At 38.8% G+C, this 21772-nt stretch overlaps 1 protein-coding gene across 1 annotated transcript; it reads right to left on the bottom strand.

Moving 5' to 3' along the window:
* Positions 1 to 201: 201 nt before the first annotated feature.
* On the bottom strand, positions 202 to 19575 carry LOC112147216 (angiopoietin-related protein 1). Its single transcript, XM_024273440.2, has 5 exons — positions 19326 to 19575; positions 13372 to 14210; positions 7772 to 7965; positions 4798 to 5068; positions 202 to 2251 (listed from the first exon to the last, which is right to left on the bottom strand). Exons 2-5 carry the CDS (start codon positions 14192 to 14194, stop codon positions 2064 to 2066), a joined length of 1476 nt encoding a protein of 491 aa, XP_024129208.1. The 5' UTR covers positions 14195 to 14210; positions 19326 to 19575; the 3' UTR covers positions 202 to 2063.
* Between the last annotated feature and the right edge of the window lie 2197 nt (positions 19576 to 21772).

The following is a 21772-nucleotide window of genomic DNA, read 5'->3' as shown; positions in this document are numbered from 1 at the left end:
CAGATTTGCAGTTAATAAGTTAATTTTATTTAATCTATTTCCAGCCCTAGAAATAACCCAAGCTTTTAAGAGTGCAACATGATGTGAAACAAAAGCCAACAAAACCGCATATCCTAAAGCAAACTAAAATAAACTCAAAAGTCTCTGTTTCTGTCGGATATTTTCACAAAACTGTGTCCTTAAAAAAATCAAGCCCACACAAACATAAAAAAAACTTTAATCAATGAATAACATTATTTTCAATAAAAACAAAAGCTTTTATTTCGTTTTTTTTTCTTTATTCTAGTTCCTGTCGATGTGTTAGGGTTATCTTCCAGTTAGAAGATCGGATCCTCCAGTTCACACACTAACACACATTTGGATGAGATCATTTCCTTCTTTGTGTTTGAACAAGAGAAAAAAAATCTGCACAAGCTATAAACAAAAAGAAAAAAAATAGTACAGACTAGCTGGTGATGTGAAACACTTTCACAAAAACACACAACAAAAGAATGCTTTAGTTTATGCAAAACTGTGCCAAAGTCTTCAGGGAGCTTTGGTTTATTTACATTTCTAAGGAACCAGACTTTTTTTGTCTAATCGTGAGTTTTCTGCAACTGTTTTTCAAAGTTTCCAAAGAAACTTCAAAGTTTTGCTTCAGCTCCTTAGAGCGTAAAGGGACTTCCAGACGCTGGATTAATTGGTTTCAACTTTTATTGCTGCCTTTTGACATATATTTTTTTTACAAAGTGCATAAACACACATAGAGTTCCTCTGTTTTGTGTCAAATCTCCTCATATACAGTTTTGTTGCTTTATAAATTTTTTTAAAGGAGATGGGTGGGAGACTGTGGTTAAATAAAAAAGAAAAAATAGTAAAATATAAGTCTATTTTCAGATCAGACACCTTACATGTGTGTTGTTTAAAGCAAAGCCCTCAGAGGATTTCCATCTTTGGAGGTGATCAAGGACCCGTGACTTTTTTTTTTTTTTTACAAAAACATACACGTACTTCTACAGTGGAAAGAATGTAGGTTTTTCTGCATGTTAAAGCAGGACTTTGGGGTGCGGGTGAACGTGGCAAATGACTTGGAAATTTGGACCGGTTCCATCCCAGTCCATCCCCTCCCCTCCAACCCCTTCCTCCTCTCCTCTTTCTTGCTCTATCCTGTCTGGTTTTCAGAAATGTGTTTCTGGTTGTCTGTCCCGGCGCTTAAAACTCCTAACGCGCCCTGTCGGCACATTTTTTCGTGCTCAAAAAAAAAAAAGAAACCGTAATTTTTTTCCCACTCAATGAGGTTATTTTTTCTTTTTTTTTTACTCAGAGTGAAGCTGAACTTTAATCAAACTCCAAATGAGAAAAACATGAAACTGCAATTTACATGGACGCACACTTAAAGAATGATTGTCCTGCTTTCAGTCGGGGAAACGGGTTTTGTTTTCTGTAGGATCATTTAGAGCTCCCATAGGACACCTGGCCCTTTTCCCTGTTGTGATAACTTAATTATACTCATAAATTATACGTTCTGGTCATCTGCACATAGACAAAGAATCAAAACATGCAATAAAAAAGGGCCATTTGGAGTGTCTTGGCTTCTAACAAAAACAGCCCTGTTTTTGTGCAATCAAGTGAATCTGATGAGGAAGTGGATACATACGTCTACATAGGGTTTAAGATAATGCATTTTCCAGGTTCAAGTACCTTTAGAGGATGAAATATTAAGTGTCAGCAACAGATTTTTTACTTGGTGAGGTAGAAGAAGCAGCACCTTCTCTTGGTTAAAAAAAAAAAAAAAAGGAAATTATGCGAGAATAGAGTCGTTCAGGCGCAGAGCTTGTATAAACTGCAAAATGTTGGCAGGTATTCTTACATTTCTTTAACCATTAAGCATATTCTGTGGTTTAAGAAGCCTGTCCTACATCTTTTTTTATATGCTTTAGCTGGAAAGGGATTGTTTATGGTGGCCCTTCAGCTCCCCGGTCACCTCCGGCGATGCGCTTCATCCAGCAGAGAGCGACCGTCTACAGCTGGGAGGTGAAAAAGTCCAAAATTTGTTTTGGTTTCTGTAGCCGTCCTTCCTGGTCTTAGTCTATGGGCCTGATCATGATGCGCACAGATTTCATGGAGTAGAACCCTCCGCCATAGTCGGCCCAGAAGATCCCGTCCTGGAATTTGCTGCGGTACACGCCCCCGGTGTACCAGACACCGTTCAGATTGGCTTGGCCGCAAGCGTTGTACCACCAGCCTCCTTTGTGGAAATGGGCGCAATTACCTATTGTTGGAAAACAGGAAGACAGTAGATATGTTTTAACAATTATTCCTAAAAATGCACAGAACTAAAAAAAAATGGTGAGATTTGAAGACCCACTTCGATCTTCTTTCAAGCTACTTTTAAAAGTGTTCTCAGTGAACTTTGAATTGTGATTATGTCATCTTTTTCTAGGACTTTAGGCTTTCAAGTTCTTTAGAAATCACCCTTTAAATTGTGGATAGGACCGTTGCGACGGAACAAGCCCGCCCCCACTTTCCATCACCCATAACCGAACTCTGGCTAGAGTACGACCCCTAACATTACCGGTGAGCCCAGCTCAGACCAGGAAAACAAAGATCTACGGATCGACACATTCTCACTCAAAACTCGTCATATATGGACGTATGGTTTGGTCCCCTTCCTTTTTTTTAAATTAAATTAAAAAAAATAAAAATAAAAAATATTAAATTGACAACAAAAGAAGCAGAAAAAGAAAAATACATTTATATAATACGAGTCATTGTTAGCCTGGTGTTTGTAACAATTTCTTATTTTCGATTACAAATGTTTTACGTCGTTTTATGGGGGTTGCTGGTGTCATTCAGAAAATTCTCCAACTTATTCCACCGGTCATCATATTAGTTTAAGACTGTACGTTATTTTTTTCCATAACTGATACCTCCTCCACTATCTTGGTTCAGTCCCCCTCCGCGTCACTTTTTAACGTTTTGGGTGTTCCCGACTCATCCTATTTTGACGTGATAATCAGGAGGCCCCAATCTCCGGGCCGTGCACTGGTACCGGTGCCCTAACTTGGTACCGGTTCCACATCTGTTACAGCGTCCGATACCACGTCCCGAGGGTTGGGAACCCGCCAGCCAGCAAGTCAAAAAGTGACGCGGAGGGAGCCCGAACCGTACGTCCATATATGAGGAGTTGGAAGTGAGGATGTGATGGCCCATTGTAGTTTCTGCGTCACTATAGAATTTTTTTCAAACTGCATTTTTTCATCTCCTCCTGATTCACAACAACTTGAATGAAGAAATACTCTAAAATTAAAGTTAAAGCTTAATTTCTTTATGTATGTCCTCCATCATCAGAAAAATGCCACAAGAAGATGTTAAAAACTCTTCACAAACGGTCTCCAAAAACCTTAAAATCTTCTTTCCGAAGACTTACTTCTACTTTATAGCTCGTGGGCTTCGGCTTCCCCGCAGTAACGGATGGAAAGGTGGCAGAGGTCAAACATGCAAGTGAGTTATCACTTCTCCTTATTTGCAAAAGGAAGTAAATGTGTTTCTCAAAACTTTGAGGGACTCCAGGCTACAGCCAGCTGAGACACTACACCACAGCCCAATCCGGTTCAGACCAAGAAATCGAACAATTTGGAAAAACATAAAGTTCATGTGAAAAGATAATAAAACATAGTTGATTCCTTATTTTAACATAAATGACAGCTACATTTGTGATGGGTTTTAACATGCAGTTGAGAAAGAAAGTTGCTCTGCAGTTGTGATGCAAACAAAAATGATTTGTGAAAGCAGAAGGAGACAGTCATTACAGTCTGAGCAATTATCACATAAATTACAAAAGGTTTGATTTCATGTAGCTGACAGTGACATGTTAAAATAAAAACGCGTTTGGTATATAGAGGAAATGTGCAATATATTTGTAAAACTAGTTAATAAAACAAGTTTTCACCCATGTGGGAGGAAAAATAGAAGCTTATCAGTCATATAATTGACTTAGGTTCTACTCACAGCACACATCCTGAACCAAAATGCCAAAACATGACAGCCTCCATTGCATTCAGGACCTAGCGTCAAGTTAGGAGGTGATACTACAGACACCCATACCATAGAGACGTGGCTAAGTCCTTCTTTAAGCAGGGCGAGGAGTTACAGATTCCTTATGTCATAAATTTTACGTTAAGATGCTTAACTTTAGCATCAGATCAGATAGACCCCTTTATCATCGTGTTGATGGTTTTTTGTTGTTTTTTTTTTTGTTCAATTCTGTCATCTTTAAATTCATGAATGGCTGTGTCTGCATTCTAGACATTTCACCGTCCTCCACCTGGCGCAAGACTTTGGCACTATCTGGCCCTAACCATTAGGTTCTGGGGTTAGAGCCTAGATAGTGATGGTGGTTAGAGGTCATACTGTTAACCTACATCAGCGTCTAGGCTCTGGGGTTTTATCTAGAGTTCATCTAGAGGACGCAACACATCATTGACTCAGAACCTAATCCTGAAGATCATGGACTTATTTCATGCACATTTATTTACTTGTGTTCCACATATCTTCTTATTGAAATCGAACCAATAAGGCACAGGTTGGAGGTTGATTTTCGCTCAGTTGATGAAAAAATGTATCCTTTCAAGTTTTGGACTCATAGCACAACCATATAGTTTTCATGCCCAGGATACTGCCCTGTGGTACACCTCTACAAGTAGGCTATGGTAGGAACAGGAACCACGGCAACTCTACTTTGTTGACAAATGTAATTAGTATGGAAGAAACAACTCACAACATGAGGTGGTTGCACAGATTTTGGACAGCTTTTACCTGAGAAGGCATCTTTGTCTCGATCCAGAGTGGTAAACTGTTTGCCATTGTGGCTGCTGAGGGAATCCCCAGCGTTGCCCTGGTAGGTGCCCAGCCGCAGGCGGTATCCCTCGCTCTCCGGCTCCAAGTGGAAGCTGCTGTACTGAGCGTAGACCTTCTTGTCCATCCAGTCCTCCATCTCCACGAGCAGCTTGTAGTCTCCCTGCCTCCCTAATTTGTAGATGCTTTCCAAGCCGAGCCAATATTCTCCATCTATGTTGCCAAAGCCGCTCTGGATGAAAGGAAAATTAAAGGCGAGGTTAAGAATAGATTACAGGAAATAATCGGGGGCTGTTTCTTAGATGTTATAGGACAAAAGGGAAGTTCTGTCTCTGATGGTGTTTTGGAAGAGGCTCTATAATTAAGGAAAATTTCAAAAGGAATTAAAAAGAGCTGTGGCAAAGAATGCCACCCTGTCTATGAAATAAATAAGAAAGGTCTGTTGTTGAACCCAAGCTGGAAAATAAGCATTTACCCTCAGGGTGATGTTCCTGACATCCCACAGATCTCATGACTAATGGTAAAACTGGCTTGGGCACTTGTGCTGAGAAACCATGAGCCGTCTGTGTCTGGACACAAGCCCTTCTGAGGACTTCAGTGTGCTGAGGAGGTTGAGGTTTGTGACTGCGGATTAGCTGAGCGAGCCAACAGATGATGAATGATGCAGGGTTTCAGCTTAACGCTGGGTGTTTGTGTGTTCGTGCACGCAAACTCTGAGACAAATTTGTGTTGAATCGAATAATTTAGCATCCAATTTCACATGCAGAGGTAGGACAGACTGACTGGAATACTGGATTACAAGAACTGCCAGGAGCCTTATACTTCATCTAAATCTCAGAGCGTTTTGATGAGAAAACTCTATACGGTTGAGTGTGAGAGGCCAACCAGCAATCCATCTAAAGACACCGTAGTAGAGGTGGTTTTGGAAAGACGTTCTTGCAGATTGAGCTATGGAACATAACTTCTCAGTGTGGCATCTTACATTTCATAATGCAAATCTCAGACCAAGAGACTACGGAGCAGTATGACCGCTGACAGGGAATTATGCATGACGTTAAGTTAAAAAACACATGAATTGTGGTTCAGAAAATGATGGCAAAACCACAGATGGTTCTTTTGAGAAGATTGTGTAATTGTATCTCTGCTGTACATGTCCATAAAAATAAGAAAACAAAGTAAATACACCAATAGAAAAGTGACTCAATATTCAAGCTTCCAACAGCATCAGCTGCCTTGATGTGGGAGCAAAAGATTGATGTTGAAGATTTTGTTTGGTCAGCAAAAAGAAAAAATTGCTCAGTAGTTTGCCCCCTCTCTCCAGTTAAAAATCATATTAAGCAGACTATTTCAAAACTTTTGAGGAAGCCTCCAGGGAAGCGTTCGGAAAATGGATGTGTACCACACTGTAAACGAAAGCTCTATAAGTGAGCAATACAGAAAAGTTACCTCTCCCATCCCCATGGTAACCAGATAAGGCGTACTTTGAGAAAGAAAACAAGCGTCATGGTCAAAATATTTGATAAAGCCAGCCTGCTTTTCAAAGTTTTTTGCCCTGTGTTCTTCCTCACAGTTAGAAAATACTATCATCTTAATGCCAAAATATATTATATATTTGCATTTGATATACTAAAAAAAAACGAATTCATCCTATTAATGTTAAACTTTCCTCCTGTTTACTCCAAAGTTCATGAATTTTCCATTACGACACCTCGTGTTTGCTGCTTTTTTATTTTCTGCTCACATTGTGACAGTTCCAGAGCACATTACTTGAAATACAGTTATGATGTCCTGTCAAACAAAATGTATCTGAGTTTTTAATTGGTACAGAATGTAATAGAAAAATAGTATTTCCAGCAAAAATACATTTGGAAATGTTATTAGGTGAAGCGACTTACTAAATTTCAAAGTTAAACTGTATTATTTTCTTAAACTTCAAGATAACTAGCTTAATGCTTCATCAACAAAACAAAGCACATGTAGTTCTACTCGAAAGAATAATACTATGGCTATTTTTTCCTATTAAGTATTCATTTTTCTTCTATTTACTCTAGTCTAGATGTTGCTTTTTGTGGATTTTCCACTACAGGATGTCATGTTTGTTTTTTTTTTTGTCTTCTGCTCACATTGTGACAGTTCCAGGGAATATCACTTGAAATATTGTAATGATGTCCTATCTAAACAAGGTATTTAAGTTTTAGGTATAGAATGTAATGGAAAATGTATATTTCCAGCAAAAATATATGTGGAAATGTAATTAGTTTAAGTGACTCATAGGTACTAAATTAAAGTTAGCTTAAACTGTATTATTTGCTAAAACTTTAAGATAACTAGCTTAATGCTACATTGGCAAGACATATGCAGATATACCTGAAATAATATTATTATGGTTAGTTTATGTAAGTTGTTTTTTTGTGGATTTTCTACTACAGGATGCCATGATGCTAATAGTTGAAGTGATTCACTAGATATTAAAGTTAGCTTAAACTGAATTATTTGCTAAAACCTCCATGTAGCTAGCTTAATGCTACATTAGCAAGAGAAGTTGAGCACAGCCTAAAAGTTTAAGACAGCTTGTTCCTTTTCAAAATACACAGCACCTGGTATCTGTTTTATAGCCAGGCATTTCTTACCGCAGGAATTTGGAAAAACCTGCTTTCCGTAAAGAGTTATCTGCCAATAAAATTGTCTTTCTTCTTTTCAGGCACACACAAATATGAAATGAGAGATAATAACTCTCATTATCATGTATACAAGCACATTATTTAGACAAATTTAACTTCTTCAAAATATTACATGTTGTCATTCAAATGATGCCATCTTTCAAAAATCTGAAAATGCTTTGATTTTTTAATGAGCATGTAGATAACCTCATCCAGAACCAAGCTAAAGAAAAGGTAGAATGTCAGAGAGGCAGATGAAGTGTTTTTGTCACCACCTTGTAGTTATCCCAGTTCCTGAAGAAGTTAACCGAGCCGTCTTTTCTGCGCTGGATGATGGTCCAACCTCCATTGTCTATATTCTGTTCACACCAGACCTGCACAGGTCTCTCTGTTTCATCTGGTTTGATCAGGTACATGCCGCTGTTGGTGTGGCCGGCTTCCTGAGCTTCTAAACAGTCCCTGAACGGACCTGAAGGACAAAAGGGTCAACAAGGAGAGAAGGGTTTCAGGTGGAAAAAAACAACTGCAAACAAACAAATTGAAAGATTTATTAAAATCTCATCATGCATGGTGTTATAAAAACTTTTTAAAATATATCTTTATAGACCTACTCCAATGAAAATTGTGTTTTTAACATGTTCCTGTAGGATTTTTCTCATGATGGAGAAAATAAATGAAGAAAATTAAGTTTAAGATCACATTTCTGAGTATTTCTTTTTTTAAATTGTGTGAATGAGGAGCAGATTAATATATTAAAATGTTGTTAATACTGACATTATTATAAAAGATATTTTTAGAAAAACTGTCAGGACTATACGAGTGTGCATTCAGCTTTGAAGACAGTCATGAAACTAACTACTGTTACTATTTCAGAAGACAGTTTACAATCCATGAATGCAAATTAGAGCTCTGTTGTGTAAAGATAAAGTTATTTGAGAAGATGATCTGCAAACATTGTACTGTAAATGATCAAACTATGGACCCCTTCATCATCCAGCTCAAAGTAAAGTAAAAGATGCTACAGTTTCAAGGTAGTGTTTTGATGGTGAAGTGCTGAATCAGTCTGTTAACAGTCCAAAAACAAATAAACAAATAAAGAGATTTAGAGCTTCATTAACAGATCCAGATCTTTATCTTAAAGCTGACGTGGAAACGCATTCCCTTCAAAAGGAACATCTATTCTTGCCAGTTTCATACATTTATTGAATCTATAAAAGCAAGTTTTTGTTTTTTTTAAGTAAATTCGGCCACACTTGTAATCGAGAGGCAGCAGTCATATTTTTAGGTTTTAAGAAAAAAATACAAATTTTACAGTGACCAGACGAATTGGGTGCTAGCACAAAATCTTGAAGATTCTGCTGATGCTTCCATGTTGCAAAGGGGTGGGATTATATAAATTCACTTCCTCCCACTGTCTTTCAAGTAATCCATAATTTGATGCCTAGTTATTTAATGTCTGACATATTGTCGTACGGATGTAAACCTCCGTTGATTGTATTGCACATGAATTATCTTTGCTTTAATTGCTTGAAATAAACAATTTCAAATCAAACGAAATCAAAAATTGTGCAGTGACAGTTGTAAATGTGGCCGTTGCTTAAGCTGTTGTTAAAAGAGAGAACGGTACGCAAACATCCATCCTCTTGACCGCTTCTTCCCTTTCGGGGTCGCAGGGATGCCGGAGCCTATCCCGGCTACTGAAGGGCGAAGGCGGGGTACACCCTGGACAGGTCACCAGTCTGTCGCAGGGCCTCAATCACACACCCATTCACTCTCACATTCACACCTAGGGGCAATTCAGAGTCACCAATTAACCTATGAAGCATGTTTTTGGACGGTGGGAGGAAGCCGGAGTCCCCGGTGAAACAACAAATTTTTTTCTATTTGGTTTAATGTTGCTGGCATTAGATTTAAAACTAGCCAAAACCAAATATTAAAGCGTTCAGCAACTTTCACACCACCCTCAGCAACGTGCGTTCTGACACGGTGTGAACACCATGAGCTGAATAAGAGTTCAAGACTGGGCTCTTGAATGCACACCACTTGTGTGCACGCAGCGTCCGACTGGGGGTGTGAACTAACGAGAGAGTGCATAAACAGAGAATTCAGTTATGGGTGATGGGAAGGGGGGCAGTGTAACTGTTGTATACATATTTCCCCTTTATAATACTGTCAATGTTTTGTTGAGGTTAGTAGTTTTTTTTTTAGGATTTATAATAGATCTTTATTTGATTGCTTGAACTACAACAGAAACTTTATTTATTAATTGTATATGTAAGGGTAAAAAATTCATTTAAACTGACTATATGTTATGGTCAAAATCATTTTGTCAGGTCAGTAAGTCCATACAAGTCTCACATAAAGCCAACCCATTTACCATTTATATGGACCCAATGGATCTGGATTCACACCCATTGGGGCTATTTTCTCTAAAAACAGGTTTATATTAGGTTAACTTAATAGAAACTTACTTTATTTATGTTTTTGTCAAATCACCATAGCTTTCTATATTTATATTCATTTAGTTTCACTAATAATGATAAAATTTAAGGAAGTTGAGACAAGTTCAGGTGTATCCGGACTACTTTTGGACGTGCTGAACCACAATAGACACTTTGTTAAGCTGTCTTTGTTGACAGCTGCCTTTTTTTCAAAGTAATTTAACACTTCCGCAGTGGGACTTTTCATTAACAACACATGTAGCAGTGGGTTTATCCAACGGGCGAATAACCGCCTCTCTACTAATTATATAAAGCTAATAATAATAGACACATAAAGAAAATCTGTCTAACTTTCCTGAAGAAAAGCTGTTACTCTGTGCAGAGAATCGTGCCAGCCCGGGTTTTGTTTGCATGTCAGGCTGTGGAGAGGTTTTCCAAAAGATGGTTTTTACACGTAGCTGATCCAAAACCCATTATTTTTGTTGGATAACGGCAACCTAAAAGTGTCAGGAAATTCTTTGGATGAGAATAATCAGGCTGGTCGTGTCTCGCCTGCCCTCCCACTCCATCCAAAGGTTGCAGCATGTTCTATTTCCATCACGGTCTTCTGCAGAGCATGGAGCAGAGTGCAAGCTGACTCTGCACATCTTTAACCTGTGAAACGAGGCCACAAGCACATCTGCAGCTGTGTTCAAGGTCATAGATTATTATGGTTGGCTTGCGAAGTTATGACCGCTCCACACTTTCCCATGACTGCTCTGGACCTTTGTGCCTAAATCTGAAAAAAGTTTAACAGGAATAACAATAATAATGGGAGCTTTCAATGGAAATGATAAACTTTACAATGAATGTAAAACCTGATGAATGTTCCACCGTTTTAGTCACACTAACTTGGTTTTTGTGTTTGTCTGTCTCTTTCCTGTCCTCTTTGACCCCAACCGGTCATGGCAGATGGTTGACCTGACAAAGACTGGTTCTGTTGGAGGTTCCTTCCGATTGGAGGATGTAATTCCTCTCCACAGTTTCCCAGATGTGTGCTCAGCTTGTGCCATTACACTGAAAACTCTCACTGTTTTGGTTTCTGAATTATAAAATAGAAACAATTTGGCCTCATATGAACCATTTTTGACCCAATGGAACCATGAAAATCTTGAATAACCTTGACTTGTGCATTAGTTGGATGTGAGTCATTTTATTTATGATTGATGAAAGGGATGGTGACATTAGAAAGCGCCAATATAGCGCTCATTTAAGCAAACATGTCCAACGTTTGTAAGCATTCAGGTTATTTTGGTTTCAATCCCAATCTTCTTTCAAACTAAATTAAATTCCTTCCGCTCAGTGGAAGCTTAATTGAGTTGAAACACTCGCCAGAATTAACTGGACCGTCTCATACCACTCCTTACTCTACCGTACTGGACCGCTCAGTTGACAAAAGCCATTACAGTCCCACTCCGGTATTCTTTTGTTCTGTTGTAAAAGCATTTCCAATGGTCTTTTAAATATCCATCCATCCATTTTCCTGACCGCTTTGTCCCTTTCGGGGTCGCAGGGGTGCCGGAGCCTAACCCGGCCACTGACGGGCGAAGGCGGGGTCCACCCTGGACAGGTCGCCAGTCTGTCGCAGGGCCTCAATCACACACACATTCACTCTCACATTCACACCTAGGGGTAATTTAGAGTCACCAATTAACCTATGAAGCATGTTTTTGGACGGTGGGAGGAAGCCGGAGTCCCCGGTGAAAACCCACGCATGCACAGGGAGAACATGCAAACTCTACACAGAAAGGTCCCAGCCGGGAGTCGAACCGGGACCTTCTCGCTGTGAGGCAAGAGCGCTGACCACTGCGCCACCGTGCATTATGCCACTTTCAACCCCCCCAAAAAACCCTGGTAATTTATAGAACATAGTTTCTGCAGGAGATAATCAGAAATTCCCCTGGGAGTTGTGGAGCAACCCTACCCCCACTTCCCATCTGTTACATAATCTCCAGCTAGCTTACAGCCCCTCACACCTACAACCTAACATTACGGGTGCCACAAAAATGGGGGGGCAGTATTTGAGCTATACAGCCATACAGTTTTAAACCAGATTCCAACTTGGACAAGGAGAACAAAGATGTATTTGGATCTATAGCCTTGTTTCCACTAAGGAGTTTGTTTTCATGGTACATGCGTAGTGTAGATCGCTAGCGTGTAACTGTATGCGATGGTTAGAAAAGCAACAACAATGGAGGTCATCCAGCAGCTCGTCTTTTTCTTGGTTTACTTTTTGTACATCGTGTATAACAGAAATGTAATGCTGTCTGAAAGAAGATTGTGGGCGTCTAAGAAGAATACGGTCGTAAAGAGGAAAACAGAATCGCTAGCTTAGAGCTATATTGGTGCTTTCTAATGTCGGTATCACTTTCTGGCAATCAACGAGTGGCTGCAGAGGTTCCGCCCAAAACATCCCGTTCCATTTTTCTATGGACTTATAACGGATGGGGGCCCTCAAGAAGTATGGGTCTGGACTGTTTAATGGGTCCATTTTACAATGCAAATGCTCAAAATATCGTACCATACCGGACCGGACTGGACTGCTCAGTGGAAACGAGGCTTATGTGTCTGCAAGTGGATGCATCAGAAAGGAGCGGATAAGGGAGTTTGTGGCCCACCCATTGTATTTTCTACGTCACAACTACAATCTTTTTCAAACTACACTTTTTATTTGCTCCTGATTCACAACGATTTGAATAAAGAAATATAATTTTGAGCTGAATTTTCTTCATATATGTAAGGAAAAAAGACACAAAACATGTTAAAAACAGCATTTTCATGGGCGTGGCTCTCTACAACGGTATAAAACTGTACTTGGGCCAATATTATTTGAAACCCAAACAAAAGAAATTGAAAAAAATATTGGTGTTTGGCCAAAAAAAAGTAAAATGTCCAAAACGTTTTGCTATTCTAAAATAAACGTAATTATTTCAGCTTGAAGTGTTCTGTTTTTTAGGTTTCAAAATTTCAACTCTTCTTTAAAAAAAAGGTTTCAAACTGAAAAAAGTTTAGAAATTGAAATTTTGAGTTTTGAATCTAGAAAAAAGATAATTTCAAGCTGAAAATAATTAAGTTTATTTTAGAATAGCAAAACGTTTTGGCAATTTTATCGTTTTTTTTGGCCCAAACACTAATATTTTTTTCAATTAGTTTTTAATTGGGTTTCAAATAATATTGGCACCAAAATAGCTCCATACAAAGCTGGTGTTGTGAACTGGCACTTTCATTTTAGCTGAATCATGAACTGAACAAACAAAATCAAACAAAATAACATGTTTTCCAACTGAAACAAATTGTTTAAAATAGATTGAGCTCAACTGAATTCCAATCTATTGAACTTGCTAAAACTAAAACGAATCAAGACTTTTCAAATAAACTCCCTTTCTAAAACTCACCTTCCGAGCTGAAATTCTTCTCAGATTTTGAGACTTCGAGGGTGCTGCTGCTGGTGGGTGAGGGTCCAGAGCGAGAGCCCCTTTCGCGTGCCGCCCCGCGGGTGTTGACCCTCGTGATTTCATTGGTGAAACGTGGCACGTTGACTGGAATGTTCTCAGGCACCACCTGCACCAGCGGAGGCCCCAGTGGTGTTTGCTCATGCCTGCGACTGTGCAGCTGCATGCAGCGCTCCTCCAGTGCTCCGATCAGCACGGACTGATTGTTGACGACTGCAGACAGGGCTGAGTATCTGGCTTCCAGCTCCCTGTAGCGAGAGGCCAGGCGCAGCGACTCAGTGGTGGCGTTGAGGATGCGCGTCTCCAGCTGAGCCAACTCCAGTGAGTTGTCCCTCTTCCTAATGATCTCATGCAGCAGCTGCATGTACAGCTGGGTCACTCTGGAGTTCATGTTCCTGCTTTCTTTCCTCAGCAGCTTCATCTCGTTCACCAGGTTGCCGTCCACATCCACCACCAACTTCAAAGTCTCCATCTCCCTGCGTTGCTTTGACAGAAGGTCACGCACCGCTGCCACATCCAGGCGTGTCACCCGGTCCTTGTCAGTGGAGTAGCCGCGGGCGGCACAGATGGGACCTGTGATCTTTTGCTCGGGGACCAGGAAAGTGTAGGAGCACTTTTTGTTTTCATCGCTGGCCTCAGGAGCCCTTCGTATCCGGGAGAGGATGGGGTTCTTGGTTAAAGCCTGACTGCTACTCCAGAGAGACAGACCAAACAAAATCCAAAAGGTCCACGTGTCGGAGCCCATGATGCCTCCAGAAAATACCATCAAGCAAGCTGCAGATCTGGAAGACAGCGGAGCATGTTAAAGGCAAAAACTGATTCAAGCATCAACAAACAACAACTTGTATTTTTTGAGTATTTTCTTTTGACTTTCAAATCTGTTTAGTAGATTGACTTAAGAGCTTAAACCTCTTATATAAAAGAGCAAATATGTTTTAGTGCAATTTTAAAGACTCACTCCAATGAAGATTATGTTTTTAACACATTCTTGTGGATTTTTTCTCATGATGGAGGGCATATATTAAGAAAAATCAGCTTAAAATGTACATTTCTGAGTATTTCTTTACTCAAATCGTGAATCAGGAGCAGACGAAAAATGTCATTTGAAAAAGCTTGTAGAAGTAGGCCACAAGCTCTCTGCTTATCTCCCTGATGGATCCACTTGTAGACGACTACATCCATGTATGTCTTTGTTTTTCTTGTCCAAGCTAGAATCTGGCTCAAAACTGCTCCACTGTTGCTCGTTATTTGTGTTGCACCAGTAATGTTATGGTACGTCCACACCGAACTTTATTTGTGTAGCAAATTTGCGTGGCCTGCCCTCTTTCGCCACGCTGCAAATTAGCTACTCACCGCCAGCCTGAGCTTGGCCGCATGTGGGGGAGGAGCAACTAGCTAATGTTTTTAGCAAGATCGCTCGGGACTTAGTTTAGCTGGCTTAGAATATAGGGAAGACATAGATGATGTTAAGAGATCAGATTTTGTTTTACTGTGAAGAGCTCTACAAAAATTTCGGTTACATGTCTACATGTCTGGGTTCATGAGATCATTTTTGGATTCCCCTGTTACTTCTATCTCACTCTGGGAGCTGTATCTGTATGACAGCCGCTTCCACTGTGTTTCTGTGTCTCTGTGACAGAGTTTTAAGGCTCATTGTCTCGGATTGACTCAAAAAGGGAAATATAAAACAAGAATAAAATTAGGGGACTTTATTTTTGATATTGTCTCGATCAAAATAAGAAAAATATAATAAGCTCTGGGAACCCAACGGCACCAACAGGTTAAGGAAATAGAAGGAAGTTCAGGACAAAAACGCTCGCATTGGATTAGCATTCTTACCGCTGATTGAGTCACCGAAAACATCACGTGTCCAAAGCTAAGTTCCTGATTGGTAGATGCGACGCCGATCAACTTGCGTTGCTGCTATACTGCCGCGCCCCACCTGTCACTCAAATCACGCCGCAGATTTCAGATCGCTTTAATTCGCATCTGTGCCATTGCCTTAACATTGAAACTTGCCACCTCTGCCGTGCGAATCGGGTTCAGTGTGAAGGCAGCGTAAGGTTGCGGTTTTGAGGGGCTGTAAGCTAGCAGGAGAGCACGTAAATGGATGGATGATGGAACATGGCGGCGAGGTTACTTCACGTGAATCATGTCCTTGAAAATTACAGTTTTTTAAAATTTGGCTAAAAACAGCATAATCATAATTAAATGACCACTGGGAACGCTTTTACAATAGATCAAAAGATGATCAGAGAGGGACTTTAAAAAATCTAAATGAATTAAATGTTTCAACTATTGCCTCTTCCAAACAGAAAATCTATAGTCACACAAAAAGGTTTTAAAACTGTTTTTTCCTCAACTTTTATTTAACTAACAAATGCCAGAGAAAACAATACAGATCAAAATGTTAAAACTGTCACCTCATTCATCTAATCAGGCCTTAATTTGACATTAAAAAGAGTATTTTATTTATTTTAATGCTAACCACCTTCACAATGTTTTATTTTCTTTTTCACCAGTTTAATCCTTTTAAACAGACTCTTCCAGTGAGTCACACATGATGCAGTTAAGATGCTGTTTGAATCTAATAAAGGACTCTGTGTTTTATTTTAAAGCAACTAAGAATTAGGAGTAATTGTGAAAAGAAGCAGACCTCATGACATGTACAGCTCCAACTTTTCTTGGCAGGAGTTGTTCTCTGCTACAGCCTATTACACAGTCTTTTACCGAACTGCCAGAAATTGGTGTTTTCATTACAATCCCTGATACGTTTTCTTTCATAATGACCTTCACCACGTCTGTATCAGGTGTCCAAGTGTGTGCAAGTGAGATCATTTTTTTTCATAATTTTTATTCCAGAACTTACAGGAAAATCCATTATTTACCAAAAACTAAGAGTCATTTAAGTCTGACGAAAGACTTGGCAATCTTTTAAAACTTTCACAGAAATCCGAGTTGATGGAAAACCTTTTGTTCTTGCCTCCAAAGCATTCATAACACAGGAATATTTATTTACATTCGATAGACAAGTTAAAAAGGCAGGCTGTGAACCCAATCTGCAACAAATGTCAACTCAAAGCTTTTTTTTGACAGAAAACGACAAAAATTGAACTAAATACAACAAAGTCTATGTCTGCATCATGTTTGTGATAAAAGTACTCTCCAGATTTGAACTAAATTGCATCCAGTCGATCATGTAAACAATGGGCTTTTTTTAACAAATCAACTCAGCCATGGTGTACCACAGGGCTCTGTGTTTGGTTCAATTTGTTTGACATACTTTACATAACAGCACAAAAGACATTTTCTTTGTTATGCTGCTGATGCTCGTCTACACGAATCCATTAAAAATGGGAAATGTTACCCAGTTTATAGGACTCTAAGCAGAGAAATATTGCCTCAGAATAATGAAAAGAAATTCCTTCAAACATTGTTACTTTTAGGATTAGACGACTTTAACTTTTTTTTTTTTGCCATCAGACTGTACTGAAACATCTCCAACAAGCCTTCAGCTAGTCCAAATATTTTTGACAGAAATTAATTGAATTTGTCCCATTTTACACAGTTTTAGATTAAATAAAAACCCTTCAATAAATTCACCTGGTCACTCAAAGTCTTATATATTAAATAACAATTATGATTTGAGTAATCTATAATGAATTAGACTGATAATCCAGAATGATTTAAACAAAAGGGAATTTAGTTGTAATTATTAAAGCTTGATTTGATTCTTTTTGACATATGACCTTGAGATGACCTTTGTTTAGAGCTGGCACCTTAGTAAATGAAATGAATTTCAAAGCAAAATACATGTTATTGGACCGTTTGTGAAAACTTGGAGCATAAAAATAGACTACAGTGTCATTAATCAAATTAAGACTTTAAGGAAATTTCCCAAATTGAATTTACTGCTAGTTGATCTAGAAAGACGACAAAGCGTTTGCTACATGTTTGTGGAAATCCTTAAAGCAGATGTGTTACTCTCCAGGCCTCGAGGACCGGCATCCTGCTGGTTTTCCAGAATCCTGTCTCATCTGCTGTTGATTACCTGGATCAGGTGTGTTTAGCCAATAATAAGCTTCAATAGCAGCTGGTTAGAAAACATGTTGGCTTCTATGATTTTGAGCAGTAACATGTTTTTAAGCACTGTTTTATTATTTGTAGATGTGAGAATCATAAAATGTTTCATTAAAGACCAATTCCAATCATCTTTTGATCTACTTTTTAAGTAATTCCAACGTATTTTTAATATTATGTTGGTCAGTTTTCGCCAAAATCAAAGCCCTTTGTTGTTTTTTAGGACATAGCTTCTGCAGAGCAGCAGCAGTTGAGTTGACAGCCCAGCCTATCATTACCAGTGCAACAAAAATGGTGATCCATATTGCAGCTCTCCAGCCATCCAGTTTGGAGCCAGATGTCAGCTCAGACCAGGAGAATGAAGACACGCATGAATCCAGTCGTCTACAAGTGGGTGCCTCAAAATTTAGTGGAGCACGGAGCTTGTGGCCCGCCCAGCGTACTTTCTACATCACAAGTTTCTACGTCACAAAACTCCTTTTCAAACAGGATTCACAGCGATTTTATAAAGAAACTGCCATTTTAATCTTAACTTTCTAAATATTTGTCCTCCATCATAAGACAAATGCCACAAGTACATGTTCAAGACACAGTTTTCATGAGTGTAGATCTTTAAACTTTGCAGAGAGGTTAAGTTATTTCTCTTCCATATTCCAAAACATCTCTTCAGTTTCTGCAGAAAAAACCCTCTGAGTTATTTTCCATTTTTTTTGAGGGGGGAGAGGCAGCGTTTGGTGTTATTGCTTTTGACATGACACTAAATGAAGTGGAGACGGTGCACGCTTAAAGAAGGAGCCCTCTTTTTATGCTCAGGCGACACAGTCAGGCTGTTGAGGTGGAACTGCGAGCGGCAAGCCAGCTTCACATGGGTTTCAGCAGTCGACGAAACTGGAAGTTAGAGCTGATGATAGAGTAAGTTTAAAACTTATGACACTTTTTGGGGACAAATCCATCAAGAGTTTCACAAAAATGCCAAAGAACCAGAAATAAGTGATGTCAGTGTAACCACAGCGGCAGCTTTAAATCCTTTCTGTGGTCTCGTTTTGGCATTCTGTTGAGAGTTTCCCTCTTTTTTTCAATGGAACAGATCACTTTGATTTAAACGGTATACTTTTATAAATTTTCACTCATCATAAATCATCCCTTTAAGTTTAAGACTCTAGGAAACAGGTATGTAAGCCAAATGAGGTGTGTTCCTGAAGATATGCTGCATATATATGATTTGATCTCAAATTTAAGACACTTTTTGTGCTTTTTTTGTTGCTTCAGTCGCAGGTCATCAACAGCTGGCACGACTGCATGACTCCAGCCCTCGCAATATGAATCTCCTAGGCTCCGCCCAGACAGGAGTGACAGTGTTTACATAGAGGCTCCTCAGTCAGAGCCGTAAACCTCATCCACAGCTATAACCTTTTCTGCTCTTCATCATACTCAACTTTAAATATTTTATCTTTTTATATATCATTTCCAACCAGAAATAACCAGCACTGCTTCTTCCTCATTAAAAAAAATCATTTTGACTCAAAAGTTCCAGTTAATTCACCACCAACACAGTTTTTGAGACTTTTGGCTTTGTAGATCCCACACTGTACCAATTATCACACGACTGAGTCCAACAAGTATCAGACCTGTCTCCTGAGGAGGCAACAAAACACAAAGGCTGTATACAAGGCGATCGGACGTCACAGACTATTTCTTGGCAGCACGCTTAAAAGATGAAACCAGAGTGGTGTAGTCACAAACATATTAAATTTGACCATTTAATAAAGGTACTAAGGATTTTAGAGTTTATTATAAGGATAGGAAATAACTCTCACCTTTGTCAGTGGGTTCAGCTTTCCACGCTGCAACTCAGTTTTGCTCCCACCGCAGGCTTGTGCCCTCCATTCTCCTGACGCTCAGTCCTCCTCTGCTTTCATTGAGAGAGTGAAGGCCCGCTCCTTCCAGCTGTGGCACCAGCAGACGCTCTCCTCTGGTGGGGAACGGTGGAGGGTGGTCCGTGCAGAAAAAGAGGGAGGCTGATGGGGTGATTTTCTTGCTTGCCTTCTCCTCTGGTGTATTTTTTATTTATTTATTTTTTTAGAAATAAAGAAGTCACCCACTGCTCTCTGTCATCCTTTTATCCTCTAAAAAAGAATCTTGTTTATGATATTCATTTGTCTCCCGCTAACGGAAAATGTCTTACAGGCAGATTTCTCACTCCATAACCAGCCTGCTTCATTTATTTGACTTTTTTTTTCTCCTCCCTCTCCAATCTGTTTCCTATCACCTCTAATCTAATAACTGAGGATGCAGTAGCTTTAGAAAAATAATAGGAGGAATGCTTTGGCTGAGGTTGTTTACGCCAAGTGAGGGATGTGTGGGTCTCAATGCAACCCAAGAGCTGTTGGCAGCTGTGTTTATTTGGTTATGAGGACGGTGTTTGCAGGGTTTTTGCTGACAAAAGAGCTGCCGTCGGCCAAATGTTTCAGAGGGAGTTTGTAGGGCATGTGAGTGGTTGACAGATCAACCGTTTTCTGGAAAATCAAGCTTTTTGTCTGTGTTTACTGTGGGGTGCAGACGTGTATGAGGACGTCATTAGATGCTTGCACGCATATGAGCGCAAAAAAAGAAAAAAAAAAGATGATTTCGTTTCATCAAACGTTGACCTTTTTCCCTGCAGGTCACATTCTTTAAGAACAAAACAGAGCTTCCATCTAACATGGTCATAGTCTGATATCATGTTACTGGAAGCCAGGTCCTTTGCTTTGATCAGTTTAACTTCACCTGAGTCCAGCTTCCTATTCAATTTGGAGCCATTGTAGAAACTCTCTAACCATGATCGAGACTGTACAGTTAAAGTAATTATTCGTTTTGGGATTATTTCATCATATTTTGCTGAATTTCTTTTTTTCAATAAAGAACTTTGCTGGAAATTCAAATCTATCATGTCCTGTTGGCCCCTCCTTGTGGCTAAACTACTTTACTGCCTAATTTCTCCTTTGCTATTGCTGGAAATGTAAAATGAATACATAAAAAAGCCAGAAAAACAACAAGCAAACAAAAGGTTTTATGTGTGTTAGTTAAATAGATAGATAGATAGATAGATAGATAGATAGATAGATAGATAGATAGATAGATAGATAGATAGATAGATAGATAGATAGATACTTTATTAATCTCTGCAGAGAGAAATTCCCTGTCTGGTAGCTCAACCATGCACACCAGCAGTCACACTAAAAAGACATAAATCACCATATCTGCTCAAAGAAATTTAAAATTTATAAGAGAATTTGAAAGATTTGGGGAAAATTTGCGCAAAATGTTTTGTCATGTCATGGAATAAACCACTGTTTTTAGCACAGATGTATAAAAAGTCTCTCCTTTGTATAATAAAATTGTCAATCAAAGATAGACTGTTTATGTCTTTGAATTACTTTAGATAATATTATTGACACTAGTGTATTTCATTTAAAGCTCCTTTCAAAACATTTTCAGGGACTGTAGAAGGTACAGATTAAAACTATATATATATATATATATATATATATATATATATATATATATATATATATATATATATATATATATATTAGCAACAATAACACAAAAAATAACCAAAAATTTTAAAATCAGCCTAAAAAGAAAAGTAAAGATAAGAAAAAAAAATGTTCAATAGTTTTAGATGCCATTCCAGTATGATCATAAACTTTTTTTATAAATATAAAACAAGTTATATTGCAATTCATGTTAATAATAATACAAATACTAATAATAACATTATTATTATTATTATATTAACAAACAGCCGTGCCAGTAGAGAAAACATAACATTTACTCAAATTATTTTACTGTAAAATCATTAATGAAATTGATGTTATGCACATTTATGGGATAGCAATGACCAAAAAAAAAAGAAGAAGATAGCACACCAAAGTAAATGTAGTTACTGAGCTTGAAAACTTGTTTGACCCGAACAACAACAACGACGCCAGGAGGATCATTCTCTCCTTGGGACAAGCTTTTTTTTTTCGCAGACGACTGTATATGTTTTTTTTTTCTCCATTATTTTTCTTCTAGAAACAAACTTATGTTGAAGAGCTACTTTGACACTTTTTTGCTTATCGTATTTATTTTATTTATTTATTTTACTTCTTACAAAACAGTAAAACCACAAATTAATGCAGTTTATCCATGCAAGTGTGATGGGTGACACCTGTAGGGTGTGGCTCTTCCATTAAGGCCCCTTTAAATAGGAGTGGGCGGGGCTGCCCAGCAGTGCCAG

Source organism: Oryzias melastigma, linkage group LG17 (assembly GCF_002922805.2).
Source record: "Oryzias melastigma strain HK-1 linkage group LG17, ASM292280v2, whole genome shotgun sequence".
NCBI lineage: Eukaryota > Metazoa > Chordata > Actinopteri > Beloniformes > Adrianichthyidae > Oryzias > Oryzias melastigma.
The sequence above is the reverse complement of the archived record's forward strand: the minus strand, read 5'-3'. Positions and strand labels throughout refer to the sequence as shown.